Source organism: Pelodiscus sinensis, chromosome 22 (assembly GCF_052426305.1).
Source record: "Pelodiscus sinensis isolate ZL-2025 chromosome 22, ASM5242630v1, whole genome shotgun sequence".
Classification (NCBI taxonomy): Eukaryota; Metazoa; Chordata; order Testudines; family Trionychidae; genus Pelodiscus; species Pelodiscus sinensis.
Window position 1 is genome coordinate 15,250,799 of NC_143073.1, and position 21,796 is coordinate 15,272,594.

The following is a 21,796-nucleotide window of genomic DNA, read 5'->3' on the forward strand; positions in this document are numbered from 1 at the left end:
CAGGAGGAGGGGACAGAGACAGCTGGGGCCAGTACCTGGGGATCCTGGGTCTCAGGAAGTGCGCTGGCTGCTCTTCTCCCGTCCCACAGGCACTCCCCCTGCTCTAACCCAATCCCCCACCCCTTCCCCAGAGCCAGGCACAGACACACACCCCAACCAAATTCCCAACCCCTCCCAGCCAGGCACCGGCCCCCTCTATACCAATCCCCTACCCCCTCCCACTCTAACCTAATTCTTGGGTCCCAGAGGCAGAGCCACCACCACTACAGCCACACGCATCTCCCTCCAGGCACTGGGGCATGTGCGCGGAGCAGCCAGCCTTGTGACGTGCTGGCTGGGATGCCACGTGCACCCCCCCCCCCGAATCCAATCCACCTTTCCTCCCTTCTCTTCCCCTCCCCTCCCCCAGACTAGAGCCAGGCACCACTCCCTCCCCCACTCTAACCTAATTCTTGGGTCCCGGAGCCACTGCTATAGCCATGCGTCTCCCTCCAGGCACTGGGGCACATGCACTGAGCGGCCAGCAAGCCATGTGCACCCCCACCAACCCAATGCCCCTCCCCTCCCCTCCCCTTCCCCAGAGCCAGACACCTCCCCTCTCCACTCTAACCCAATCCCCCTCCCCCATTAACCTTATGCCCAAGTCCCAGGGCCTCTGCTGGCACCGCTGCCACCACCCTCTGGAGCTGCTGCTGCTGCCTGCGCTCAGCAGCTGGCTGCTAGCACGTGCAGGCAGTGCTATGTGCAACCCAGCCTGCACGTGCAGAATATGACATAGTGCTCTGGGCCCGTGAGCAGAACGGCACAGGCGGCTCACAGCGGCCGGGTCATGAGAGCGGCTGACCTGAGCAGTTCCGGGTTCCATCCCAGTTTCATCAGGAGCCACCATTTTTTTCTTCAGCTTGCGAGCCGTGGCTTTGGCCACCCCTGCACTAGATGAACCATTAGTCTGAGTAGGTGTGGTGTGAAGGCAGGGATACCACACTACACAGACCATTGCCGACACATATGGAAGGCTGGAAGACTGGGCTATATGGGTACATTGGTCTAACTAGTTCCCAGGAGTGGGATGGGTTTTCAGTCCTGCCCTTTTCCACTGACAAGCAGATTTTGAGAAGGAGCTTTCTTCTGTCCCTTCAAGAGCCACGTCTGCAGCTGATTATGGGGCATCACTACCAGGCTCCCACGGAGAGCTCTGTCCTCTTCGACAGAGAGAGAGAGAAAGGAGAATCCGACATGGGGCCATGAGACAGGGAGAGACAGATATGTCAAATTCACCTTTAGGGGTCTGTCGATGCGCCGGCGCAGAGCCCGCATCCAGTGAGCCAGACCCGAGTAATGGCACATGTGTGGTGGCAGGAAGGGCAGCTTCTTGCTCAGCTCTTTGTTGACCAGGGAGAGCTCTCTGTTGAACAGCATGTAAACATCCACAGCTTTCTTGTCAAAGGTGCGCTTGATGGCCTACGAGAGGAAAGAGGGTTATGAAGCACTGGGCCAAGACCACTAGCCATGCAATACAGCAGCTACACTTGCAACCCCTTCCCCATCCAGGGGCTCATCCCAACCACTGAATAACCTAGAAGCTGTCCCCCTACTTTAGGAAGATGCACTCACTGGCATAATCTGGGGGCTGTCTGCACTCGTCGCCCCTGGCTATCCAGTCTGGGAACAGCCCTCTCACAGCTCACAACACCCCAGTCTCGGAGCATGATTTCCTGACACTCCAGCCTTGGTGCTGCACCTACTCCCCCCTTCCAGGAGCTTCCAAATTTCCCAGCTATCCAGTCAGCAGCTGGCTGGAAGTTTGGCATCTGTGCCTGGAAAGAGTAATAGTCTGGGACACAGTTGCTCTGATGGGGTCTCGTCCTGCTATCCTGGCACAGGCTCCATACCTCTCGTGAGGAAAGGTGATGGAAGATATCCTGGATTTCTACGCCATGCTCCACATCCCTCACCGTCTCAAAGGCTGAAGTGATCAGGTTTTGGGTCATCACCTCCAGGTCTTTGACCCCGGAGCGGAACCTAGCATCACAGGGTACAGGGATTCACAGTGAGAATGGAAAAGGTGTTGTACAATAGCAGAGAGAGGCACAAATTCACCACCACCAACTTGTTGGGACAGCACTGATGGCTGAGAGCAGAAAGCCCCAATTAGCGAGGACACGGTGACAGCTCCGGTATCCTTCATGTATACCTCAACAGGCCACATCCTCACTTTTCCAAGCATGCCTCTCACCCAGTCTCCCCTCTTCCTGGAAGATGACAACAGGTAACAAGAGGCACGTATCATCCCTATCCCACAACTGACTCTCTCTCCACTCTCATTCACCATCCCTTGCTTTGTGACAGCAGATCCCTCTGGAACATCCAGCCCTCTCTGCTTGACCAATACCAGAAGGAGTACCTCTGTCACAAAGCCCATTTCCTCCACCGCTAGCCACAGGGGTAGGAAATGGGACCAATTCATCACTACCCACAAAGGTCCTTGCCCAAGCTCTTGGGCACTGGGGTCTATCCTGGCCTGACCCTCTCTGCTGCTACTGCTCAAGTATCATCTGCATGGATGGGACTACACCAGGCGGACACCCATGCCCACTGCAAGAGCTGTCAGAAGGGGAAGACCCTGCACCTGTGAGCAGAGGCCACTTCTCACCGGTTAAAATCCTCATGCCAGAATGTGTTCTTCACATCCAGGATCTCGCCCTTCATGTTCCGCAGGGTATGCAGATGCTTCTGAAAAGTCTCCTCTATCTCCAGCAAGTTCCGGGTCATCTGGGGACCTCGGTGCCCAAAGAAACAGGGCAATGGGGTCTGCTTCCCATCCTCCCAGCGGGCAAAGTGCTGCTGGCAGTCGCAAACCTATTGGCAAGTGCACCACAGCATTATCAGCTTCATCTTCCCATTACTCTGTATGAATCCCACCCTTACCCACTGACTTGCTGCCTCAGAAGACACATTTCTAATGGCTTCTGGAAGATGCAATTCAAGACCATCCTACCATGGCAGAGCAGCCACCCACCCTGTTGTTATTGTTATACATCTAACCTATGTATCAGCCTGAAGCCTTGACTACCCGCTGAGTCAGTGAAAAGGGATGGAAACAGCTACCGGCATGTTTGGGAGTGCCTTCTATTCAGAATATCTCCAAAATCACTGGATTTTGTTGTCTGTTATCACCCAATTGTTACAGTCTCAGCTATTCTGACTTTAGGAATTACACCTGTGCTAAGCAAGGCATGTACCTATGCCACATCAAGAGTCTGTGGTACCTGAGGTAACTGCCAGCACCTCAACAGCCTGAGTCTGCAGAACAATGGAGACATTGGATGTGTGTAGCAGGTAAGGAGCATCTGCCACAGCCCGGCTACTCATCAACCCCAGGATGGGACACTAAAATGAAATCCACCCGGAGCGGCCAAGATAATCAGACACTCTGAAAATTCCAGCAGGTGCAGAAGGATGCGTTCCCCTCCTCACTCCCCAAGGAGCAGGACTCCCCATTTCATGTGGCAAAAAGCTTTGGACTAACCACTGTTGTGCTGTCAGTGTCAGGAGTGTCTGATGCTAGGTCCTGAGCTGTTAACGATCACTACACAGCACCTGTTACTTGTCTCAAGCACTGCAAGCCAAACTGCTCTGTCATGGAAACAGATGGATTTGTCCTGGTGCACTGCAGAGTAGCCATTGGCCTAAAGCAAATGAACTCCGATAACGGGCTGAGATGCAGCCTTCTCTCACAACGACGCCAGGGTGCAAATGCTGCAAGATTACCATCCTGCAGGACAATGCCAGGCCTTGTCCCTAGCCCTGAAACCACAAGGGGGATCATGTATTATTTCCACATACCTCCAGAAGGTCTTTGCAGCGCTGAACAAAGGCATCCACTTGGGCAAAAATGCTAGTCTGGTCAAGGACCCAGCCTTTTCCAGAAAGCCTATTAGAAGTGCAGAAACAGAAAAACTTATCACATCCAACTGTTGCCTCAGATGCAGGCACCAAGAAGGGGAGTACATCCTTCTCAGTGGGCATCTATTAGCTCCGTTGCTTTTCAGGGTCAGCAGCATGTTTACTGCCCAGAGCCTTGCAGTGCCCTGGGGACAGAAGGCAGTGCCCTACTGGTACAGAGGTTAGGAATTTCACATAAGAGGTCCCTAGTTACCACAGACCCTAGGCTCTGCCAATCTGAGGTCTAGGCCATAAATCCCAGGGCAGGATTTTGCAAATGGAACCTATGAGATGTATGCTATTTGAATTGAGAATCAGCCCCCAATGGGCACACTAAGTCTGCTCCCCCTCCCAAGAGAGCCCCAGGAAAGAACAGAAGAGCTCACAGTCTTTGAGACATTGCAGAGACTCTTCCGACTGACAAGGGAGCTAGGGCTGTACTCATGAGCTCTGGGGAGATCATAGACCCAGAGAGCAAATCTGGAGTACATAATCCCCACTCAGATGTATTTGCCTTGCTTCATTGCTCCTTGTATGTTAATGTCTTGACTTATAAAATATTGATCCAGGTCTATAAATCTGAATCTAAAGCAGACGAGTAACACTTAGACTTAACTGTCAAGGCTCAGGCACCCACTTAAACCTGACATCCCTAATCATAATGATAGATTATGGTTTTTACCACTCAGGAGAATCAGGCAGGAAGGCTGGAGCCAGGCAGTAGGGGCTGGCTCATTTAGGGGGATGGGGCACAGAGCTTTTCCCATCTGGTTCTCTGATTCCACTCATTCCCATCTCCCAGGCAACGAGGGGGGTCTCCATTTGTCCCTAATGGGCTGTATGTCTCTGGCCCACCTTTTGGCACTCTGAACAAAGAATTGACTAGCCCACCCAGACTATCCTTCCTCCGGCCCAGGAAGGGGCTGACAAAGCAGGGCTGACAGCATCTCAGTGGAGGAGGTGGTATAACATAATTGAGATGGATCATTTTGCCAGTACCTGTGCTGTCCCCATTCCTGGGATACAAAGAAGAGTAGCTCATCTGGGTTCTGCAGAGCACAGCTGTCAGGCTGTCCTGCTACCCACCTGTTGTGCATCTGAGCTGCATACAGGTAACAGTCCTTCCACGCATTCACACATGATATACAGTCATGGAGACACTGTCTGCTGGATACCACGTAACCCTCAAAAATCCGGTCCAGGGAAATGTCTCGACAACACATCTGGATAATTTTATTGCTCATCTAAGGAGAAACAATTCAAGGGTCAGTTTAGCTCTGTCAAAGCCTCTTAAAGTAAACAAAGACTATTCCCTGGCAGTGATTTTTAGCAACAGAATCTAGCTTCCCATGAACTTCAATGGCAACACACCTAAAAGTGATTGGAGGAAATTATTTCAGGCAGAGCACAGGAACTTGCTGCCACCAGAGATAACTGAGGCAGAGAGCTTAGTAAAGTTCAAAGCCAAATGAGACTCAGAATAGCCACTACGTGGGCTATAATGCAACCATGCTCTAAACATGTAAACTCAACTTCCTTCCCAGAGCCAGAGCTCACAAGTCCTGACTTTCAGCCCTCTACTCTAGCCACCAGCCCTCACTTCCCTCCCTGAGCCAGAGAGAGAACCCAGGAGTCCTGACTTTAAGCCCTCTACTCTAGCCACTAGACATCAGTCCTCTCCCACAGCCAGAGACAGAAAATAGGAGTCCTGGGACTCCCAGCTCCCCTTGCTCTAACCACTAGCTCCCCACCTTTCGGAAGAGGGCTGTGATTCTCTCTCTGGTATTGTAGTACGGTGAGTTGACCCATATGATGCGGACGAGGCTGATGAGGTGGGGAAGCTTGTCAGGGATGTCTTTGGGCCGCAGTGTGGCCAACTCTTGGAATGGCTCTTTCAGGATGGAAAGGAATCGGAGGTTCGACTGAGCTTGCTCAGACCCATCCTGCAAAGCAAACCCCAAGGGGAAGAGAAAAAACTCAGAGTCCAAAGCGAAAATCACCATGGCTGTTCTCCAAGAGACCATCTCATCTGGGTTTCTAGAAGGCAATCCCATCCTCAGGAACATGGTGACTCAGAATCTGTTAGGCTCCAAGTGAACACAAGAAGCTATGATTGCAAAGCTCCAAGGCCCAAGTTAGACTCTCAAGGCCTTTTCAATTCCTGCACCAAAGTAAAAGTGCATTCCCTCATTGCTGTCTTTAATGCCTAGATTTGAGGGGCATGAGCAAAGCTGTGTGGGACAGTGTGGGACTGGAATAGTAGGGAGGGCTATAGGTCGGTAGTGAGGGAAAGCCACTGAGCTATGTATAGGAAGGACATAGCAGGGGGCAGCGTATTGAGAGTGATGTGTTCTGTGGGGCTGTGTGCTTCAGAATGGGAACCCAGGGCTGGAAAAGTGAGGAGCATTGTGGATTGGGATTGAGAGATTGAAACTAGGAATGGAATTATTGATTGGGACTGAAGAGCATGCACCCTACAAGCATGAACTTGGCACAAGATTTTACATCAGGGTAGCCAGAGGGGGACACAGTTCCAGTCTACTCTTCACAGAGCTCCCTGCACAGCCTTGCCCGGTCTTCCGTCCTACCTGTATCTGCCTGGCCAGCCTTTGGAAGGGAGCCACGTAGGAGGACTTGGAAAGCAGCAGGATGGACTCTATATGCTTCACCCCCTGCCTACAGAGCTGTTTGCTGATCTCCGACAGATCAGTGCAGCGGTTCTTCCAGAACTCAATCTCTTCCAGTGGCCCTGTGCTCTCCCTGCTCTCCACTGCCTCCTGTGCCCTCAGCACCTCCTTGATCTGGCGCGTCCAGTGGATCATGGAAGCTGGAACAAAAAGCCAGACAAACCCAAAGAAGTTAGGTAATCAGACATTTTTCTGGGCTCTAGTGTCCAGTCCTAGATGGCAGGGTATGAGAAGCAATCTACGTTACTGCTTAAGGATTTTTCTGTTTCTCCTCCACTAGCTGGATAGGTATATTCTACTGGAGCACATGGTGCTGAATAACAGACCCCAGTGGAACATGGTTACAGCAAAGAAACAGGAAGTCTAGACTCCAGGATTCTGGGAAGGGGACCTAATCTTGTGATTAGAAACAAGGACTAAAATTCAGGACTAATCCGTGCCACCTCGAGCAAGTCACATCAGCTCTCTGCCTTTCTGTTTCTCGCTCTATGAACTGCAGGCAATGATATTTCCCTACTTCAGAGTGGGGGTTGTAAAGCTAAATTCATTAGCATCAAGAATTTGGATCCAATGTAATTCATAAATGTCCAAGGAGCAGAGTTAGGAGGGCAGGAAGGAGTGATACTCTTGAGTCACTGCTGTGGTCAAAAATACACTTAGAAAAGACAGAAACTACTTTTTAAAGTATTGCTTTACCCCAGGTGCAGCTGCAATAAGCTGAGCAGAACGATATGGATTCCTATAGCCCAGTGGTCCCCAACACGGTGCCCGCGGGCGCCATGGCGCCTGCTGGGGCATTTATGTGCACCCGCCTAGTGAGCAGGGCCGGCCCGAGCTATTCTTGCACCCCAAGCACCTGGTGCATGCGCGGCCCCCACCCCGGGCACGCAGGGCATGTGCGGTGCCACCCCTGGGCATGCGGCGTATGCACAACCCCTGCCCCAGGTGCATGAGCGGTGCTGCCCCCGGGCACCCGGCAGCCCCAAAAGGTTAGGGACCACTGCTGTAGCCCATGTTGGTCCCAAAACTCCCTTCTATGAGGTGCTGCACTGTTGGCTTCCCGAACGCCTGGCCATCTGCTCTTTAAGACAAGAGTTTGGTTCCTGTTTCTAGCCTTTTTAACAATTTTGTTACCTGCGTCTGTTAGTTCCTCAGTACATCATATCAAAGCGTGTTCTGATATATTGCAAAAACGAGGGGACTGACATGGGTGAGCCCTAGAAGAGACTCTCTGCACTTCAGGCAGAGATCCATTATATTAGAAAATAAGCCTATTAGGAAATCTAGCTATCATCTTTGGAAAATCATGGGAGACATGAGAGAGTCCAGAAGACTAGAAAAGGGCAAATATGGTGCCCATTTATAAAAAGGGAAATAAGAACAACCCAAGAAACTACAGACCAGTTAGTTTAACTTTTGTGCCAGGGAAGATAATGGAGCAAGTAATTAAGGAAATCATCTGTAAACACTTGGAAGGTGGCAAGGTGATAGGGAACAGCCAGCATGGATTTGTAAAGAATAAATCATGTCAAACCAATCTGATAGCTTTCTTTGATAGGATAACGAGTCTTGTGGATAAAGGAGAAGCAGTGGATGTGGTATACCTAGACTTTAGTAAGGCGTTTGATACTGTCTAGCATGATATTCTTATCTATCAACTAGGCAAATACAACTTAGATGGGGCTACTATAAGGTGGGTGCATAACTGGCTGGATAACCATACTTGGAGAGTAGTTATGAATAGTTCACAATCCTGCTGGAAAGGTATAACTAGTGGGGTTCTGCAGGGGTCTGTTTTGGGACCGGCTCTGTTCAATATCTTCATCAACGATTTAGATATTGGCATAGAAAATACGCTTATTAAGTCTGCAAATGACACCAAGCTGGGAGAGGTTGCGACTGCTCTGGAGGACAGGGTCATAATTCAAAATGATCTGGACAAACTGGAGAAATGGTCTGAGGTAAACAGGATGAAGTTTAATAAAGACATGCAAAGTGCTCCACTTCGGAAGGAACAATCAGTTTCACACATACAGAACGGGAAGCGACTGTCTAGGAAGGAGTACGGCAGAAAGGGATCTAGGGGTTATAGTGGACCACAACTGAATGAGTCAGCAGTGTGATGCTGTTGCAAAAAAAGCAAACATGATTCTGGGATGCATTAACAAGTGTGTTGTGAGCAAGACATGAGAAGTCATTCTTCCGCTCTACTCCATGCTGGTTAGGCCTCAGGTGGAGTATTGTCTCCAGTTCTGGGCACCGCATTTCAAGAAAGATGTGGAGAAATTGGAGAGGGTCCAGAGAAGAGCAACAAGAATGATTAAAGGTCTAGAGAACATAACCTATGAAGGAAGACTGAAAGAACTGGGTTTGTTTAGTTTAGAAGAGAGAAGACTGAGGGGGGACATGATAGCAGTTTTCAGGTATCTAAAAGGGTGTCATAAGGAGGAGGGAGAAAATTTGTTCATCTTGGCCTCTGAGGATAGAACAAGCAGCAATGGGCTTAAACTGCAGCAAGGGAGGTTTAGGTTGGACATTAGGAAAAAGTTCCTAACTGTTAGGGTGGTCAAACACTGGAATAAATTGCCCAGGGAGGTTGTGGGATCCTCATCTCTGGAGATATTTAAAGTAGGTTAGATAAATGTCTATCAGGAATGGTCTAGACAGTATTTGGTCCTGCCATGAGGGCAGGGGACTGGACTCGATGACCTCTCGAGGTCCCTTCCAGTCCTTGTATTGTATTATTCTATGATACAGAAGATGAGGCAACATGTGGAACAGGTAAGGAAACCAAGTCTGGCGCGGCCAGAATGGTGCTACTAGGATTAGTGTTGTTTTGTCCACGGCTGCTTTCTGTAGGATCTTGTGGACTAGGGGAATGGGTGGGAATGCGTACTGAAGTTGCTGACCCCAGTTGTATAGGAAGGCATCCCCCTTCGATGCGAGGCCTATGCCCGCTCTGGAGCAGTAATAAGCACACTTCACATTGTACTGCTTGGCAAAGAGGTGCACCGCTGGATAGCCCCAGCAGGAGAATATGCTCTGTAAGACCCATTTGCGCTGTTGGACAAAGCGCCTGCTGAGCATGTCTGCTGTCGTGTTGTCATCCCCAGGGAGGTATGCTACCGTAATCATGATATTGTAGCAATTGCACCAATTCCACAAACGCATGGCTTCCCTGCACAGTGTACGGGAGCGGGCTCTTCCTTGTCAGCTTATATAATAAGACAGTTGTCATACTGTCTGTGAGTATTCGCACTCCCTGGTTGCATATCCAGGGAAGGAAGTGGTTGCAAGCATTGTACACAGCTCATAACTCGAGCAGGTTTATAAGGCATAGCGATTCCTGTGCTGAACAACGACCTTGAGCTTGCTTACCCTGCATATGGGCCCTCCCAACTGAGTAGGGATGCGTCCATTGTCACCTGGACAGTTGGCTAGGGTCTGTGAAACAGTATACCTGTCAGCATGTTGTGAGGGATGGTCCACCACTTCAGGGATTGCTTGATCGTGTTTGGTACAATGACCATTCTGTGGACGTCACGCTTGTGAGGTGCGTATACTGTAGATATCCAGTGCTGGAGGCATCGGAAGTGTAGTCGAGCATGTGCCCCATCAACTGCAGACAGGTAAGCACAGAGACTATGGGGCTTATAGTGAGAACCTGCACAAGATCCTGAATAGTACAAAGTCTGGAGTCGGGTAAGTAGGCGTGTGCCATGATGGAGTCGAGGCGAGTGCCTATAAACTTTATGGTCTGCTGAGGTACGAGAGATGACTTTTAGACGTTGATTCTAAGACCCAAGGTGTCGAAGAGCAGTCTTCTTGTGAGCTTAAGGCTTCGTCAAATGATCGGGCTCTGAGAAGACAGTCATTTAAGTAAGGAAAAATTATGACTCCCAGTCAACGTAGGAAGGCTGCCACTACAGACAGTGTTTTGGAAAACACCGTTGGGGCTGAAGAAAGGCCGAATGGCAGGACCTTGTACTGATAGTGATCGGAGCCTCCCAGGAAGCAAAGGAAGTGCCTGTGGGCTGGATGAACTGTTACATGGAAATAGGCATCTTGTAAACCGAGGGATGCAAATCAGTCTTGTTGCTCGAGTGCCAGTATGATGGTTGTTAGGGTCACCATCTTGAAATGCTGCATATTGATTGAGATCGCGAAGGTCCAATATAGGTCTCCAACCCCCCGACTTTTTCAGTGTTAGAAAATAGCAGGAGTAAAAACCCCTCCCTTGGAAGGGCTCTGGTACCCTCTCTATTGCTCCAGTGTCGATCAGGTGAGCTACCTCCCGCTTGAAGAGGAGTTCGTCAGATGGGTCCCTGAAGAGTGACGGGAGGGAAGGGGTAGTAGGAGGAAGGGACGTAAAAGGGAATTACGTAGCCCGCTGTTATTAGCTGCATGACCCATCTGTCTGTTGTTATTGCAGCCCAGCGATGGTGAAAGGGCCTTAAGTGATGGTGGAAAAGCATAGTACTGGCATTTGAGGCAAGTAGTATTTGAATGGCTTGCAATCCCTCAATCCACGCGTCAAACTTGCTGTTTGGTTTGTTGCTGATTTGTTGGTCTGGCAGCTTGTGGCCATCCTCTTTGAGACCATTGACTAGGTCGCTGGTGCTCGTATTGTGGCTGCACATAAGAAAAAGGTCTTTGTCTCTGATAGGGCATGTACTTTTTCCGTAGATATGGTGGCATATACATGCCCAAAGTCCTGAGCGTGGTGTGCGAATCTTTGCCAGAGTGAAGCAGCTGGTCTGTCTTGTCCACAAAGAGGCCTTGTCTGTCGAAGGGCAAGTCTTCGACTTTAGAGTGAAGCTCCCTCGGAACCACTGACATGTGGAGCTTCCTCAGAACCACTGACATGTGGAGCCATCTGTGCGCATTACGACAGAAGTTGCTGTCATCCTTGCTGCTTCATCCGCTGTGTCCAGAGTGATGTGACGCGTTGAACAAGAGGCGATGTAGCACTCTTGAATAATAGCCTTGAGCAACTGTCGCTTAGTATATGGAAGGTGGTCGAGTAGGGGAACTAACTTCACGTAACTGTCAAAGTTGTGATTCGCTAACAGCGCCACGTAATTGGCCATTCGGAGCGTTAGCGTGGCCAAGGAGTACACCTGTCTGCCCAAGAGATCTAGGCACTTCTTGTCCTTATCTCCAGTGGTGGTTTTCTACTCGGGGTTTTGGCCCATTGTTGAGCTGCGTCGATGACCAAGGAGTTAGGCTGGGGATGGTTAAACAAGAATTCCATCCCATTGGCTGGGATGAAATACTTTTTGTCAGCCTTTTTATTGGTCGGCAGCGCAATGGCAGGAGTTTGCCATATCCCATTGGCAATTTCAAGTATGGCCTCGTCCAGTGGGAAAGCGACCTTGGATGAGTGGGAGGAAGGATGTAAGTATCTCAACAGATGATGTTGTTTCTGTTGGACCTCCGTTAACTGTACGTTCTGGGTGTCGGCTACCCGCCTGAACAACAACTGAAATTTCTTCAGGTCATCTGACGGTGAAGTGTCTCCAGTGAGGATGGCATCATCTGGCAAAGAAGATGCCATGTCTGTAGGTGACCTTTGATGTGATGCCTCCGTGTCAGAGGTGTGCACTACTTCCATGGTGGGCTGTTCTGTTGGTGGTTGATCACTGGATGGAGTAGATGGTCTGGCTGAGGGCAAGGAGGGGGATCTACTCCTGTCACAAGTTGTGAATGACAGAACTGGTGAAGGTGAAGTGCGAGTTGCATGGGAATATCGCTCTCGATGGCTATGGTATCTATGCCAGTGATCATCGTAACAAGGTTGGTATCTACGCCTGTGGTCGTCCCAGAGAGCTCCTGGAATATGAGGAAGACCTTGGGGATCAGGATCTGTGCCGAGAATAGCAAGGAGATGGCGAGCAATAGTATCAATGATAGTAGTGCCTTGGTTGAGGGGAGACACTAGGTTGGAGCTGCTTGGTTTCATGCTGAGTTGAAGATGGAGAAAGAGGTTTGGGGGAAAAGATCCCCTGTTGTGGACTCGCTGCTCCTCCTCTGCCAGTGGAAGAAAGGTTGCAGGGGAGGTTGCGGGGGGCTCTTACATAAGAGGCACGGGTGGTGTCACGCTAGGTGTTGAAATTCGGCGCGAGTATGGAGGTGTTCGAGAGTGCTGCGCTGGTGCCGATGGTTTCAATGCAGAGTATGGCGGTGCCTTACGCATCAGTGCCGGTGGAGTTGGCACCCTGTGCATCACTACAGTGCGTCCCGGTACCGAGTTTGTCGGTGCCGGGGAATGAGATGCATGCTGCACCGATATAGTCTCCGGTGCCGGTAGGTCAGAGGGAGATGGGGCAGGTGCTGACGATACCGATTCCATGACTGGTGCTGACGTCGGTGCCAACTTTGATCTTGGTGCCGAACGTACCGCCAGGCTCGGTGCTGGTGTACTACACACCGGTTTGTCTTTAGGTGGCTTTGGGCTGCCGCTATCCCCAAGGTACCCGGCTTATCTCCCGGGCTCACTCTGTGTGCTGGTAAGGAGCAAGACAGCGATCAGCTCTTTTCTGAGCTCGTCGCCTTGGGGGAAGGCCGACGAGTCGTGGCGGGGAGAGACAGCAGTTGAGCTAGGGTTTCTGCCTGTGGTCGAAGTGCCTTATCGAATAAGAGCATCTTGAGCCGCATCTCCCGGTTGCGGCGTGCCCTGGCCGTCAGCTTTGTACAGTGTGGGCACTATTGGGGAATATGTCCTTCGCCAAGGCACCTTATACATCAGGAGTGCCCATATGACACAGGCATTGACTCTCGGCACATCAGGCATTTTTTGAAGCCTGGTGACCCAGGCATGGTGAGAGAAAAAGTTGGGGGTTTTTTTGTTTGTTTTTTTTAAAAGCGCTAACTAGAATCTAACTTCTGTAACATTAACTAATTAACTATATACAAATTCTCCTCTCTCAGTCCTGACAGGATCAACGCAAGAGGGAGCTGTTTCTCCATCTGCACCCAAAGACGGTCAGGAAGAACTGGCGGGAGCTGGACCGTGCGACCAGAAACGGCGCAAAAAGTCACAAGATGGCTGCCGCGCATGCGCAGTCCAGCAGACAACGGCTGAAAGATCTCTGAACGAGCCTGGACGAGCCTGACACCCAAAGTGCAGCACCCACAGGGACACTACCCGAAGAAGCAGCTCCGTTTCGAAAAAAAACGCAGTGACCATGTTTATGCTAATGAAGCACCGGATATTTAAATCCCTGCTTCCTTAGCAATTTCGATGTGCCTAATCTACTTCTCTCTGTCGACAGAGAGGTATAGTCTAGACCAGTGGTCTCCAACCTTTTTACACCCAAGATCACTTTTTAAATCTCAGAACAGGTGAAGATCTACCTCCCCGCCCCTTCCTTGAAGCCCCGCCCTCTCTATTCTCCTCCTGTCCATCACTTGCTATCCCCAGCCCTTACTTACACACTCTGATAAACAATTTATTTTTAAATTATGTAATATATACAATTAAAATCACATTTATAGTTATGAAATAAATGGTCTGTTTTTTATTCATGCTATATAAATCTAAAGTGAACCATTTATAATTATACATTTTGTGGGGACAGTTCTGCGGCTGGGGTCTGGGGAGAGGGAACAGGGTGCTGGGAGGGCAGAGGACAGGGTTCTGCAGCAGGGGACAGAGTGCCAGTGGGGACAGGTTTCTGCAGCTGGGGACAGGGTGCCAGTGGGGACAGAGTTCTGTAGCTGGGGACAGGAGAGTGGGGACAGAGTTCGGAGAGTGAGGTCTGGGGAGCAGGGTGCCAGTGGCAGCAGAGGGTCCACTGTATCTGCCTCCTCCCAGGATTCTGCCACTCGCCCCAGAGGGAAGCCAGTACGTGCCTCCTCTGGGCCCAACTCCCCTCCCACCCCCGCGAGCGACTGTTCAAGGCCTCACAATCAACCAGTCGATCACGATCGACGGGTTGGTGACCATGGGTCTAGACGCACTCACAGTGTCCACTGGGATACTGCTCAGTTTCACTAGATGTCACTAGATAGCATCTGCACTACAGTAGTTATGCCACTGTAGATACTATACAGTAGACAAGCTCTAATTCAGACCTAGGTAGAGTACAACAGACTTGAGAAAAGCCTCAAAACATGTGCATGTATATAACAAATGAGCCTCAGTGCTGTTAAGTAAATGGACTACTTGTGTAAGAGTAGATTACTCACCTGTGCAGTAACTGATGTTCTTCGAGATGAGTATACTCGTGGGTGCTCCATATCAGGTGTCAGTGCTCCCGTGCGCCATGGATTGGAGTCCGAGAGCTATGTCTCTGGGACCGTGCATGCGCAGATTCAGAGCCACGTGCTCCGAGTGCTGGTATTGTGCATGCATGTGCTTCCTCCCACCCCCATTCCTTCTCTACCTCAACAAGAGATCACTTGAAGAGGCCAGAGACCCTGAAGTAGAGGGGAGGAAGGGAAGGTAGTGGAGCACCCACAGGGACACTCATCTTGAAGAATGTCAGTTATTGCACACGTGAGTAACCTCCTCTTCGAGAGAGAGATGTCCTCATGAGTGCTCCACATAATTCAAGGAGGCAGGGACTTTGGATCTGGCATGAAGGCAGTGGAAAGGACTGCCTTGGGGAACTTAAAGTTGGATAATGGTCCTTGAGGTAGTGCATAATGCTTTGTGAACATCTGCGTTGATGCCCATGTAGCAGTTCGGCAAATGTGCACAATGGAAACCTTGCATAGAAAGGCTATTGCGGTAGACATGGCTCTCTAGTGGAATGCACTCAGATATTCGTAGGAGGATTAGTGAAGGACAATAACAAAGTCTAATACAGTCCGAGATCCAATAAGAAAGTCTCTGTGAAGAGATGGGTTAATCTTTATTAAGGTTTGCTATGAAAACGAAAAGCCTAGAAGATCTAAATGGCTTTATATGATGCAGGCAGAAAGAAAAGGCCTTTGAAAGTCAAGTGTGTGCATCTTTGATTCGAAGGAGTTGGCATGAGGCTTCGGAAAGAAGTGGGGGGGATGTATCATCAGGTTGAGATCGAAGGAAGAGCGTATTTTGATTAAGAATTTCGGGGGGTACTGAATCATAGAGCTGGAAGAGACCTCAGAAGGTCATCAAGTCCAGCCCGCTGCCCAAGGCAGGACCAATCCCAACTAAATCAAGCCAGCCATGGCTTTGTCAAGCCGAGACTTAAACACCTCTAGGGATAGAGATTCCACCACCTCCCTAGGGAACCCATCACAGTGCTTCACCACCCTCCTAGTGAAATAGTTTTTCTTAATATCCAACCTAGACCTCCCCCACTGTAACTTGAGACCATTGCTCCTTGTTCTGCCATCCGTCACTACTGTGAACAGCCTTTCTCCAGCCTCTTTGGAACCTTCCTTCAGGAAGTTGAAGGCTGCTATCAATTCCCCCCTCCCCCTCTCTCTTTTCTTCTGTAGACTAAACAAACCCAAATCCCTCAGTCTCTCCTCATAGGTTATGCGCTCCAGCCCCCTAATCATTTTGGTCACACTCCGCTGGATCCTCTCCAATGCGTCCACATCTTTTCTATAGTGGGGGACCCAGAACTGGACACAATATTCCAGATGTGGCCTCACCAGAGCTGAATAAAGGGGAATAATCACTTCTCTGGATCTGCTGGCAGTGCTCCTCCTAATGCACCCTAATATGCCATTAACCTTCTTGGCTATAAGGGCACACTGTTGACTCATGTCCAGCCTCTCATCCACTGTAATCCCCAGGTCCTTTTCTGCTGAACTGCTACTTAGCCATTCAGTCCCCAGCCTGTAACAATGCTTGGGATTCTTCCATCCCAAGTGCAGGACTCTGCACTTGTCCTTGTTGAACCTCATCAGATTTCTTTTTGCCCAATCCTCTAATCTGTCCAGGGTCAGCCCTAGACTAGCTGTCAGCAACTGGTGCCCTAGGTGAACCATGCAATCGGCGCCTCCCCCCCCAAACCTCTCAATGATATTGTGCCACCATTTGGCGCCCCATTTAATTTGGCGCCCTAGGCAACTGCCTAGTTTGTCTATATGGACAAGCCGCCCCTGAATCTGTCCAGGTCACTCTGGGCCCTATCCCTGCCCTTCAGCATATCTACCTCTCCCCCTAGCTTAGTGTCATCCGCAAACTTGCTAAGGGTGCAATCCATCCCCTCATCCAGGTCATTAATAAAGATGTTGAACAAAACTGGTCCAAGAACCGATCCTTGGGGCACTTCGCTAGAAACCAACCGCCAACCTGACATCAAGCCGTTGATCACTACCCGTTGGGCCCTACAGTCTAGCCAGCTTTCTATCCATCTTACAGTCCATGTATCCAATCCATATTCCCTTAACTTCCTGGCAAGAATATTGTGGGAGACCGTATCAAAACTTTGCTAAAGTCAAGGTATATCACATTCACTGACTTTCCCATATCCACAGAACCAGTTACCTCATCATAGAAGCTAATCAGACTGGTCAGGCACGATTTGCCCTTTGTGAATCCATGTTGACTATTCCTGATCACTTTCCCCTCTTCCAAGTGCTTCAAAATGGATTCCTTGAGGATCTCCTCCATGATCTTTCCAGGGACTGAGGAAAAGCTAACTGGTCTGTAGTTCCCTGGATTGTCCTTCTTCCCTTCTTTAAAGATGGGCACTACATTTGCCTTTTTTCCAATCATCTGAGATCTTTCCCGATCTCCACAAGTTTTCAAAGATAATGGCCAAAGGCTCCACAATGACATTTGCCAACTCCCTCAGTATCCTCGGATGCATTAAATGGATTTGTGTATGTTTACCTTTTCTAAATAATTCCTCACTTGTTCTTTCCCCACCGAGGGCTGTCCACCTCCTTCCCATACTACATTGCCTAGGGCATTTGTCTGGGAGCTGACCTTGTCCGTGAAGACAGAGGCAAAGAAACTATTGAGTACTTCAGCTTTTCCCACATCATCTGTCACTAGGTTCTCTCCCTCCTCCAGTGTGGGCCCCACACCCTCTCTGATCACCCTCTTATTGCTAACATGATTGTAGAAACCTTTCTTGTTACCCTTCACATCCCTTGCCAGCTGCAATTCCAATTGCGCTTTGGCCTTCCTGATAACTCCCCTGCATTCTTAAGGTAATCTTATCCTTAAAAAAGGTTGCGTACAGAGGATCTGCCATAAGCATGGCAATTTCTCCCATTCATCTGGCTGATGTAATGGCTACCAGGAACACTGACTGTTTTCATAGATAAGTGTAATAGGGAGGATGTAGCCTTTGGTTCACAGGGGAGCCATGTAAGCGCATTCAGTAATAAGTGCAGATCCCACGGTTCAGGTGGTGAGAAATAGGGATATTAAGGACAAGTAAGCACTTGCTTATCGGAAGCATTTGCGTATTGGAAAGTAGACAGGATAGTCGACTAGTCGCTTTCCCCTCTCCCCCCTGCCCCCGCTGTCTCTATCAGATAGAGGCAGCAAGAGGAGGGGAAAGAGGGAGTTAGTTCAAAGCATCAGAGCCACACAAAGCCCAGCATCTTGGGCTCCACGCAGAGCTGCCACTTTGAAATGCCTTGGCAGTGTTTCAAAGGGGCAGCGCTGCACAGAGCTGACCCCAGATTCCATGGGACACTGCCCCTTTGAAATGTTGCTGCAATGTTTCAAGGGGCAGCGCCACACAGCTGACTAGTCAATAGGCACTTCTGCGTTCCGCCTTTGAAACGTACAAGAGCCCCAGAGGGCTCCGCTAACCCCGGTCTCCGCACAACATTTCAAAGCAGCAGCACCACTTGGAGCCCGGGATCAGCTAGGGACTCCCCAGCTGACCCCAGGCTTTGTGCCAACTTTGAAATGTACAAGAGTCCCCAGCGGGGGCTCTTGTGCATTTCAAAAGAGGAAGTGCAGCATGGAGCCTGAGTTCCCCACTGACCCCAGGCTCCATGTGAGCGTTTCCGCTTTGAAATGTACAAAAGTCCCCGCTGGGGCTCTTGTGCCTTTCAAAGCAGAAGAGCCCACGTGGAGCCCAGAGACAGCAGGACTTCCAGCTGGCTCTGGGCTCCACGTGGTATTCCCATCGACTATTCAACTAGTAAATTAATCACTAGTTAACATCCCTAGTGAGGAAACCTCTGGATAAAGTGCTTGCAGGCCTTTTAGAAATCTTTTTGTGATGGGATGTGCAAAGATTGAGGAATCATCTACCTTAAAGTGAAAAGTAGTTATAGCAGGCAAATATACCTTTATGGAACTAGTGGCAAGGCCTGACTGTTTAAGGTGCAATAAGTACTCACGGATAAGGGGGTACGGAGGCCATCAACAGAGAGAATTTATGATCCGAACACCATATGGAAAATCTCTTTCATTTCTGAATGTACTGTATGTCTTGCAGGTGTTCTGGGCCCTGCTATGGAGTAGTACCCGTTGTATAGATTCTCAACATTCCAATTCTTATGCAGAAATGTACCCTGCTTTGAGGTACAACATGTGAACATTGGGATAATTCGTGGGGGTTCCCAGTTGGAAGAGGAGATCTGGGGTCTCTGGTAGAGGGATTAGTGGAATCCGTAACATTCTGGTTAGTATGGGAAATCAAGGCTGTCGTAGTCACGATGGAGCTATGAGTATCATTCTGACCTTGTCTGTTCTTACTTTGTGTATGACTGTTTAGGAGCAGTATGGGAAGGAATGTATACAGTAGGTGAGAGGACCGACTAATTAGGAAGGCATCGCCTAGGGACGCCTTCCCCATTCCCACTCTGGAGCAGAAGAGATGATGCTTCTTGTTGGTTTGAGTGGCAAAGAGATCAATGGTGGGGTGGCCCCATTGGTGGAAGATCCACACTAAGATGTCATGGTTGATCTGCCACTCGTGTTTGGGAGGTAGTGCTGGGCTGACCCCGTCAGCCATAGTATTGAGATTGCCTGGGAGATGAAAGGCAGTGATTTTGGCCCTGTGTTTTATGCACCAGTTCCAGAGAGTCATGGATTCTGTGCATAGTGCATGTGATCAGGCTCCACCCTGTTAAGTTATATAAAACATAGTTGTGACGGACACCCTCCCATGCTTTTGGAAATGGATTTATGGACATGAATATACATATCTCAAAAGTGTTTGGAGCAAATCATTTTGCGTAACCCATCAATCTTCATGTCACAAGACACTGGTTCTCTTTATCTTACTCCGTTGTATGTATCATTTGTGTGTGTAAAATTAGACACAGGGAGTGGGGAATAATTTGTGAGTTTCAAATGTATGAACGAGAGACATGGAGGGTGTTACCCTCAACTATTAAATTATCTCTTCTGTCCTTCAGCCTGAGCAGGGGTTGGTAGGGAGTGGCCTCAATCCTTTAACAAAAAGAATAGGAGAGGAGAGGTCGAGGTCATTGGGCTGAGCTGCACCTGGAGGAGGGAGCCTGAGACCCCAGGGAAGGAAGACAGCCCTGGTTTAGGGTGGCATCTGGAAAAGAGCTTTTAGGGTCAGTTTGATTACGTTTGTACTGAGGTTTCAGTGTAGAATTAGCCAAGCATTTTTGTTTCTTTTGCTATGTAACCTACTTTGCTCTGCCTATTTTCACTTATTGCTACTTAAATCCTACTGCTTCAACTTAATAAAACCATTTTCATTTTCTATCAAACCCCGTGTAAGCAATTGTTACTTGGGGGGCAACCAGTGTGCACATTCCCCCTTTCATTGTTAAAGGTGGCTTACCTAATTCTTCAGAGTTTGATCCCATCCAGGGAGTGCTCTCTCAGGAGGCTAGGCTCTAAACTGCACTCTCCTTGTACCTGAAGTGGTTCAGTGGCTGAACTGCTTCTTGGTGAGGGCAGGGACCTCAGCTCGTGGCCTTGGCTAGGGGAGACCAGCAGAGCTGGCCCAACAGGACCAGGTGGTGAGGAGCCCCAGCGAACAGGAAAGTGAGTGGCAGTGGCCATGTCAGCACCCCACGAGACACCCCTAAGGGGTCATTGTGACCACGCCCCATCACAATAGTCACCATATTGTCTGTATATTCTGACATGACTGTTAGTCACAAAGGGAAGGAATTGTTCACATGCATACCATATGGCTCGAAATTCTAGGACGTGTATATAGAGGTTCCTCTCAGTTAGACCACAATCCCTGAGCTGTACAAGCTGCCCCCAACTCGCGACATGATCGGTTCCGGATATAGCGTCGCAAGTCGAGGGCATTGTAACTCGAGCCCGTATTTACAACAGGTGTTATATGCTGTCATAAATGCGGAGCCGAGGACATAAGTCGGGGGATTTTGGCCCCTTCCGCACTTACAGAAAAGGTCATAAGTGCAGGGGTTCATAAGTCGGGCTGTTGCAAAGCAGGGGCCTCCTGTATAGTTGTTGTAAGTGTACTCTCCACCCAGTGAGGAAAGCATCTGTAGTTATGGTGATGGAGTGCTCTGGTGTGAAAAATGGAACCCCCGAACAGAGATTCTCAAGTACTGTCCACCATTCGAGGGACTGCCTCACTGTTGTGGGGACAGACAGAATAATTGGTGTATACTGGGTTTGTATACCCTCCTGAGCCAACCCTGAAGGCATTGCATGTATAGGCGAGCATTTATTACTACAAAATTGCATGCAGCCATGTGCCCCAGTAACAGCAGGCAATCGTGAGCCATAATTTTGTGGCTGGACAGTAGCCTGCGTACTAGTTCAGCTATTTTGTGGAATCTTTCTGTGGGAAGATAGGCAATAGCCATTGTGGAATCCAGGTGAGCCCCTATGAATTATATTTTCTGTGTTGGAAGTAAAGTAGACTTTGTTTTGTTTATTTGCAGGCTGAGACTTTTGAAGATGTACATCATGACAGACATACTGCAATGAGAGTCGAGTTTGGAGCATACTTGAGGAGGCAATCATCCAGGTAAGGGAATATAAAAAAGCAAAATGTTATTATTAGGCACTGATGACAGATAATACTTTGGAAAATACCCTCGGAGCAGTAGATAGGCCGAAGGGAGTACCTTGTATTGGTAGTGATTTGAACCTAGGACAAATCAGAGAAAATGTCTATGAGCTGAATTAATAGAGACGTGAAAATAAGTATCTTGCAAGTTGAGGGATGAGAACCAGTTGCTCTGTCACAGCGAGTATCGCCATTTTAAATCTTTGTTTCCGAATGTACTTAATCAATGCTCTCAGGTCTAAGACTGGCCACCCATCCACCCAATTTCTTCTC

At 49.4% G+C, this 21,796-nt stretch overlaps 1 protein-coding gene across 6 annotated transcripts in view; it reads right to left on the reverse strand.

Moving 5' to 3' along the window:
- Window positions 1-21,796, reverse strand: part of DNAH2 (dynein axonemal heavy chain 2) — a 307,939-nt gene that overhangs the window by 247,917 nt on the left and 38,226 nt on the right. For all 6 annotated transcript variants that reach the window (XM_075908075.2, XM_075908076.2, XM_075908072.2 and 3 more), the window contains 7 exons: window positions 6,534-6,772; window positions 5,697-5,888; window positions 5,032-5,189; window positions 3,847-3,934; window positions 2,654-2,859; window positions 1,893-2,022; window positions 1,279-1,461 (listed from right to left, as the gene is read on the reverse strand). In XM_075908075.2, coding sequence (XP_075764190.2) covers window positions 1,279-1,461; window positions 1,893-2,022; window positions 2,654-2,859; window positions 3,847-3,934; window positions 5,032-5,189; window positions 5,697-5,888; window positions 6,534-6,772 — 1,196 coding nt within the window. The remainder of the gene's footprint in view (window positions 1-1,278; window positions 1,462-1,892; window positions 2,023-2,653; window positions 2,860-3,846; window positions 3,935-5,031; window positions 5,190-5,696; window positions 5,889-6,533; window positions 6,773-21,796) is intronic.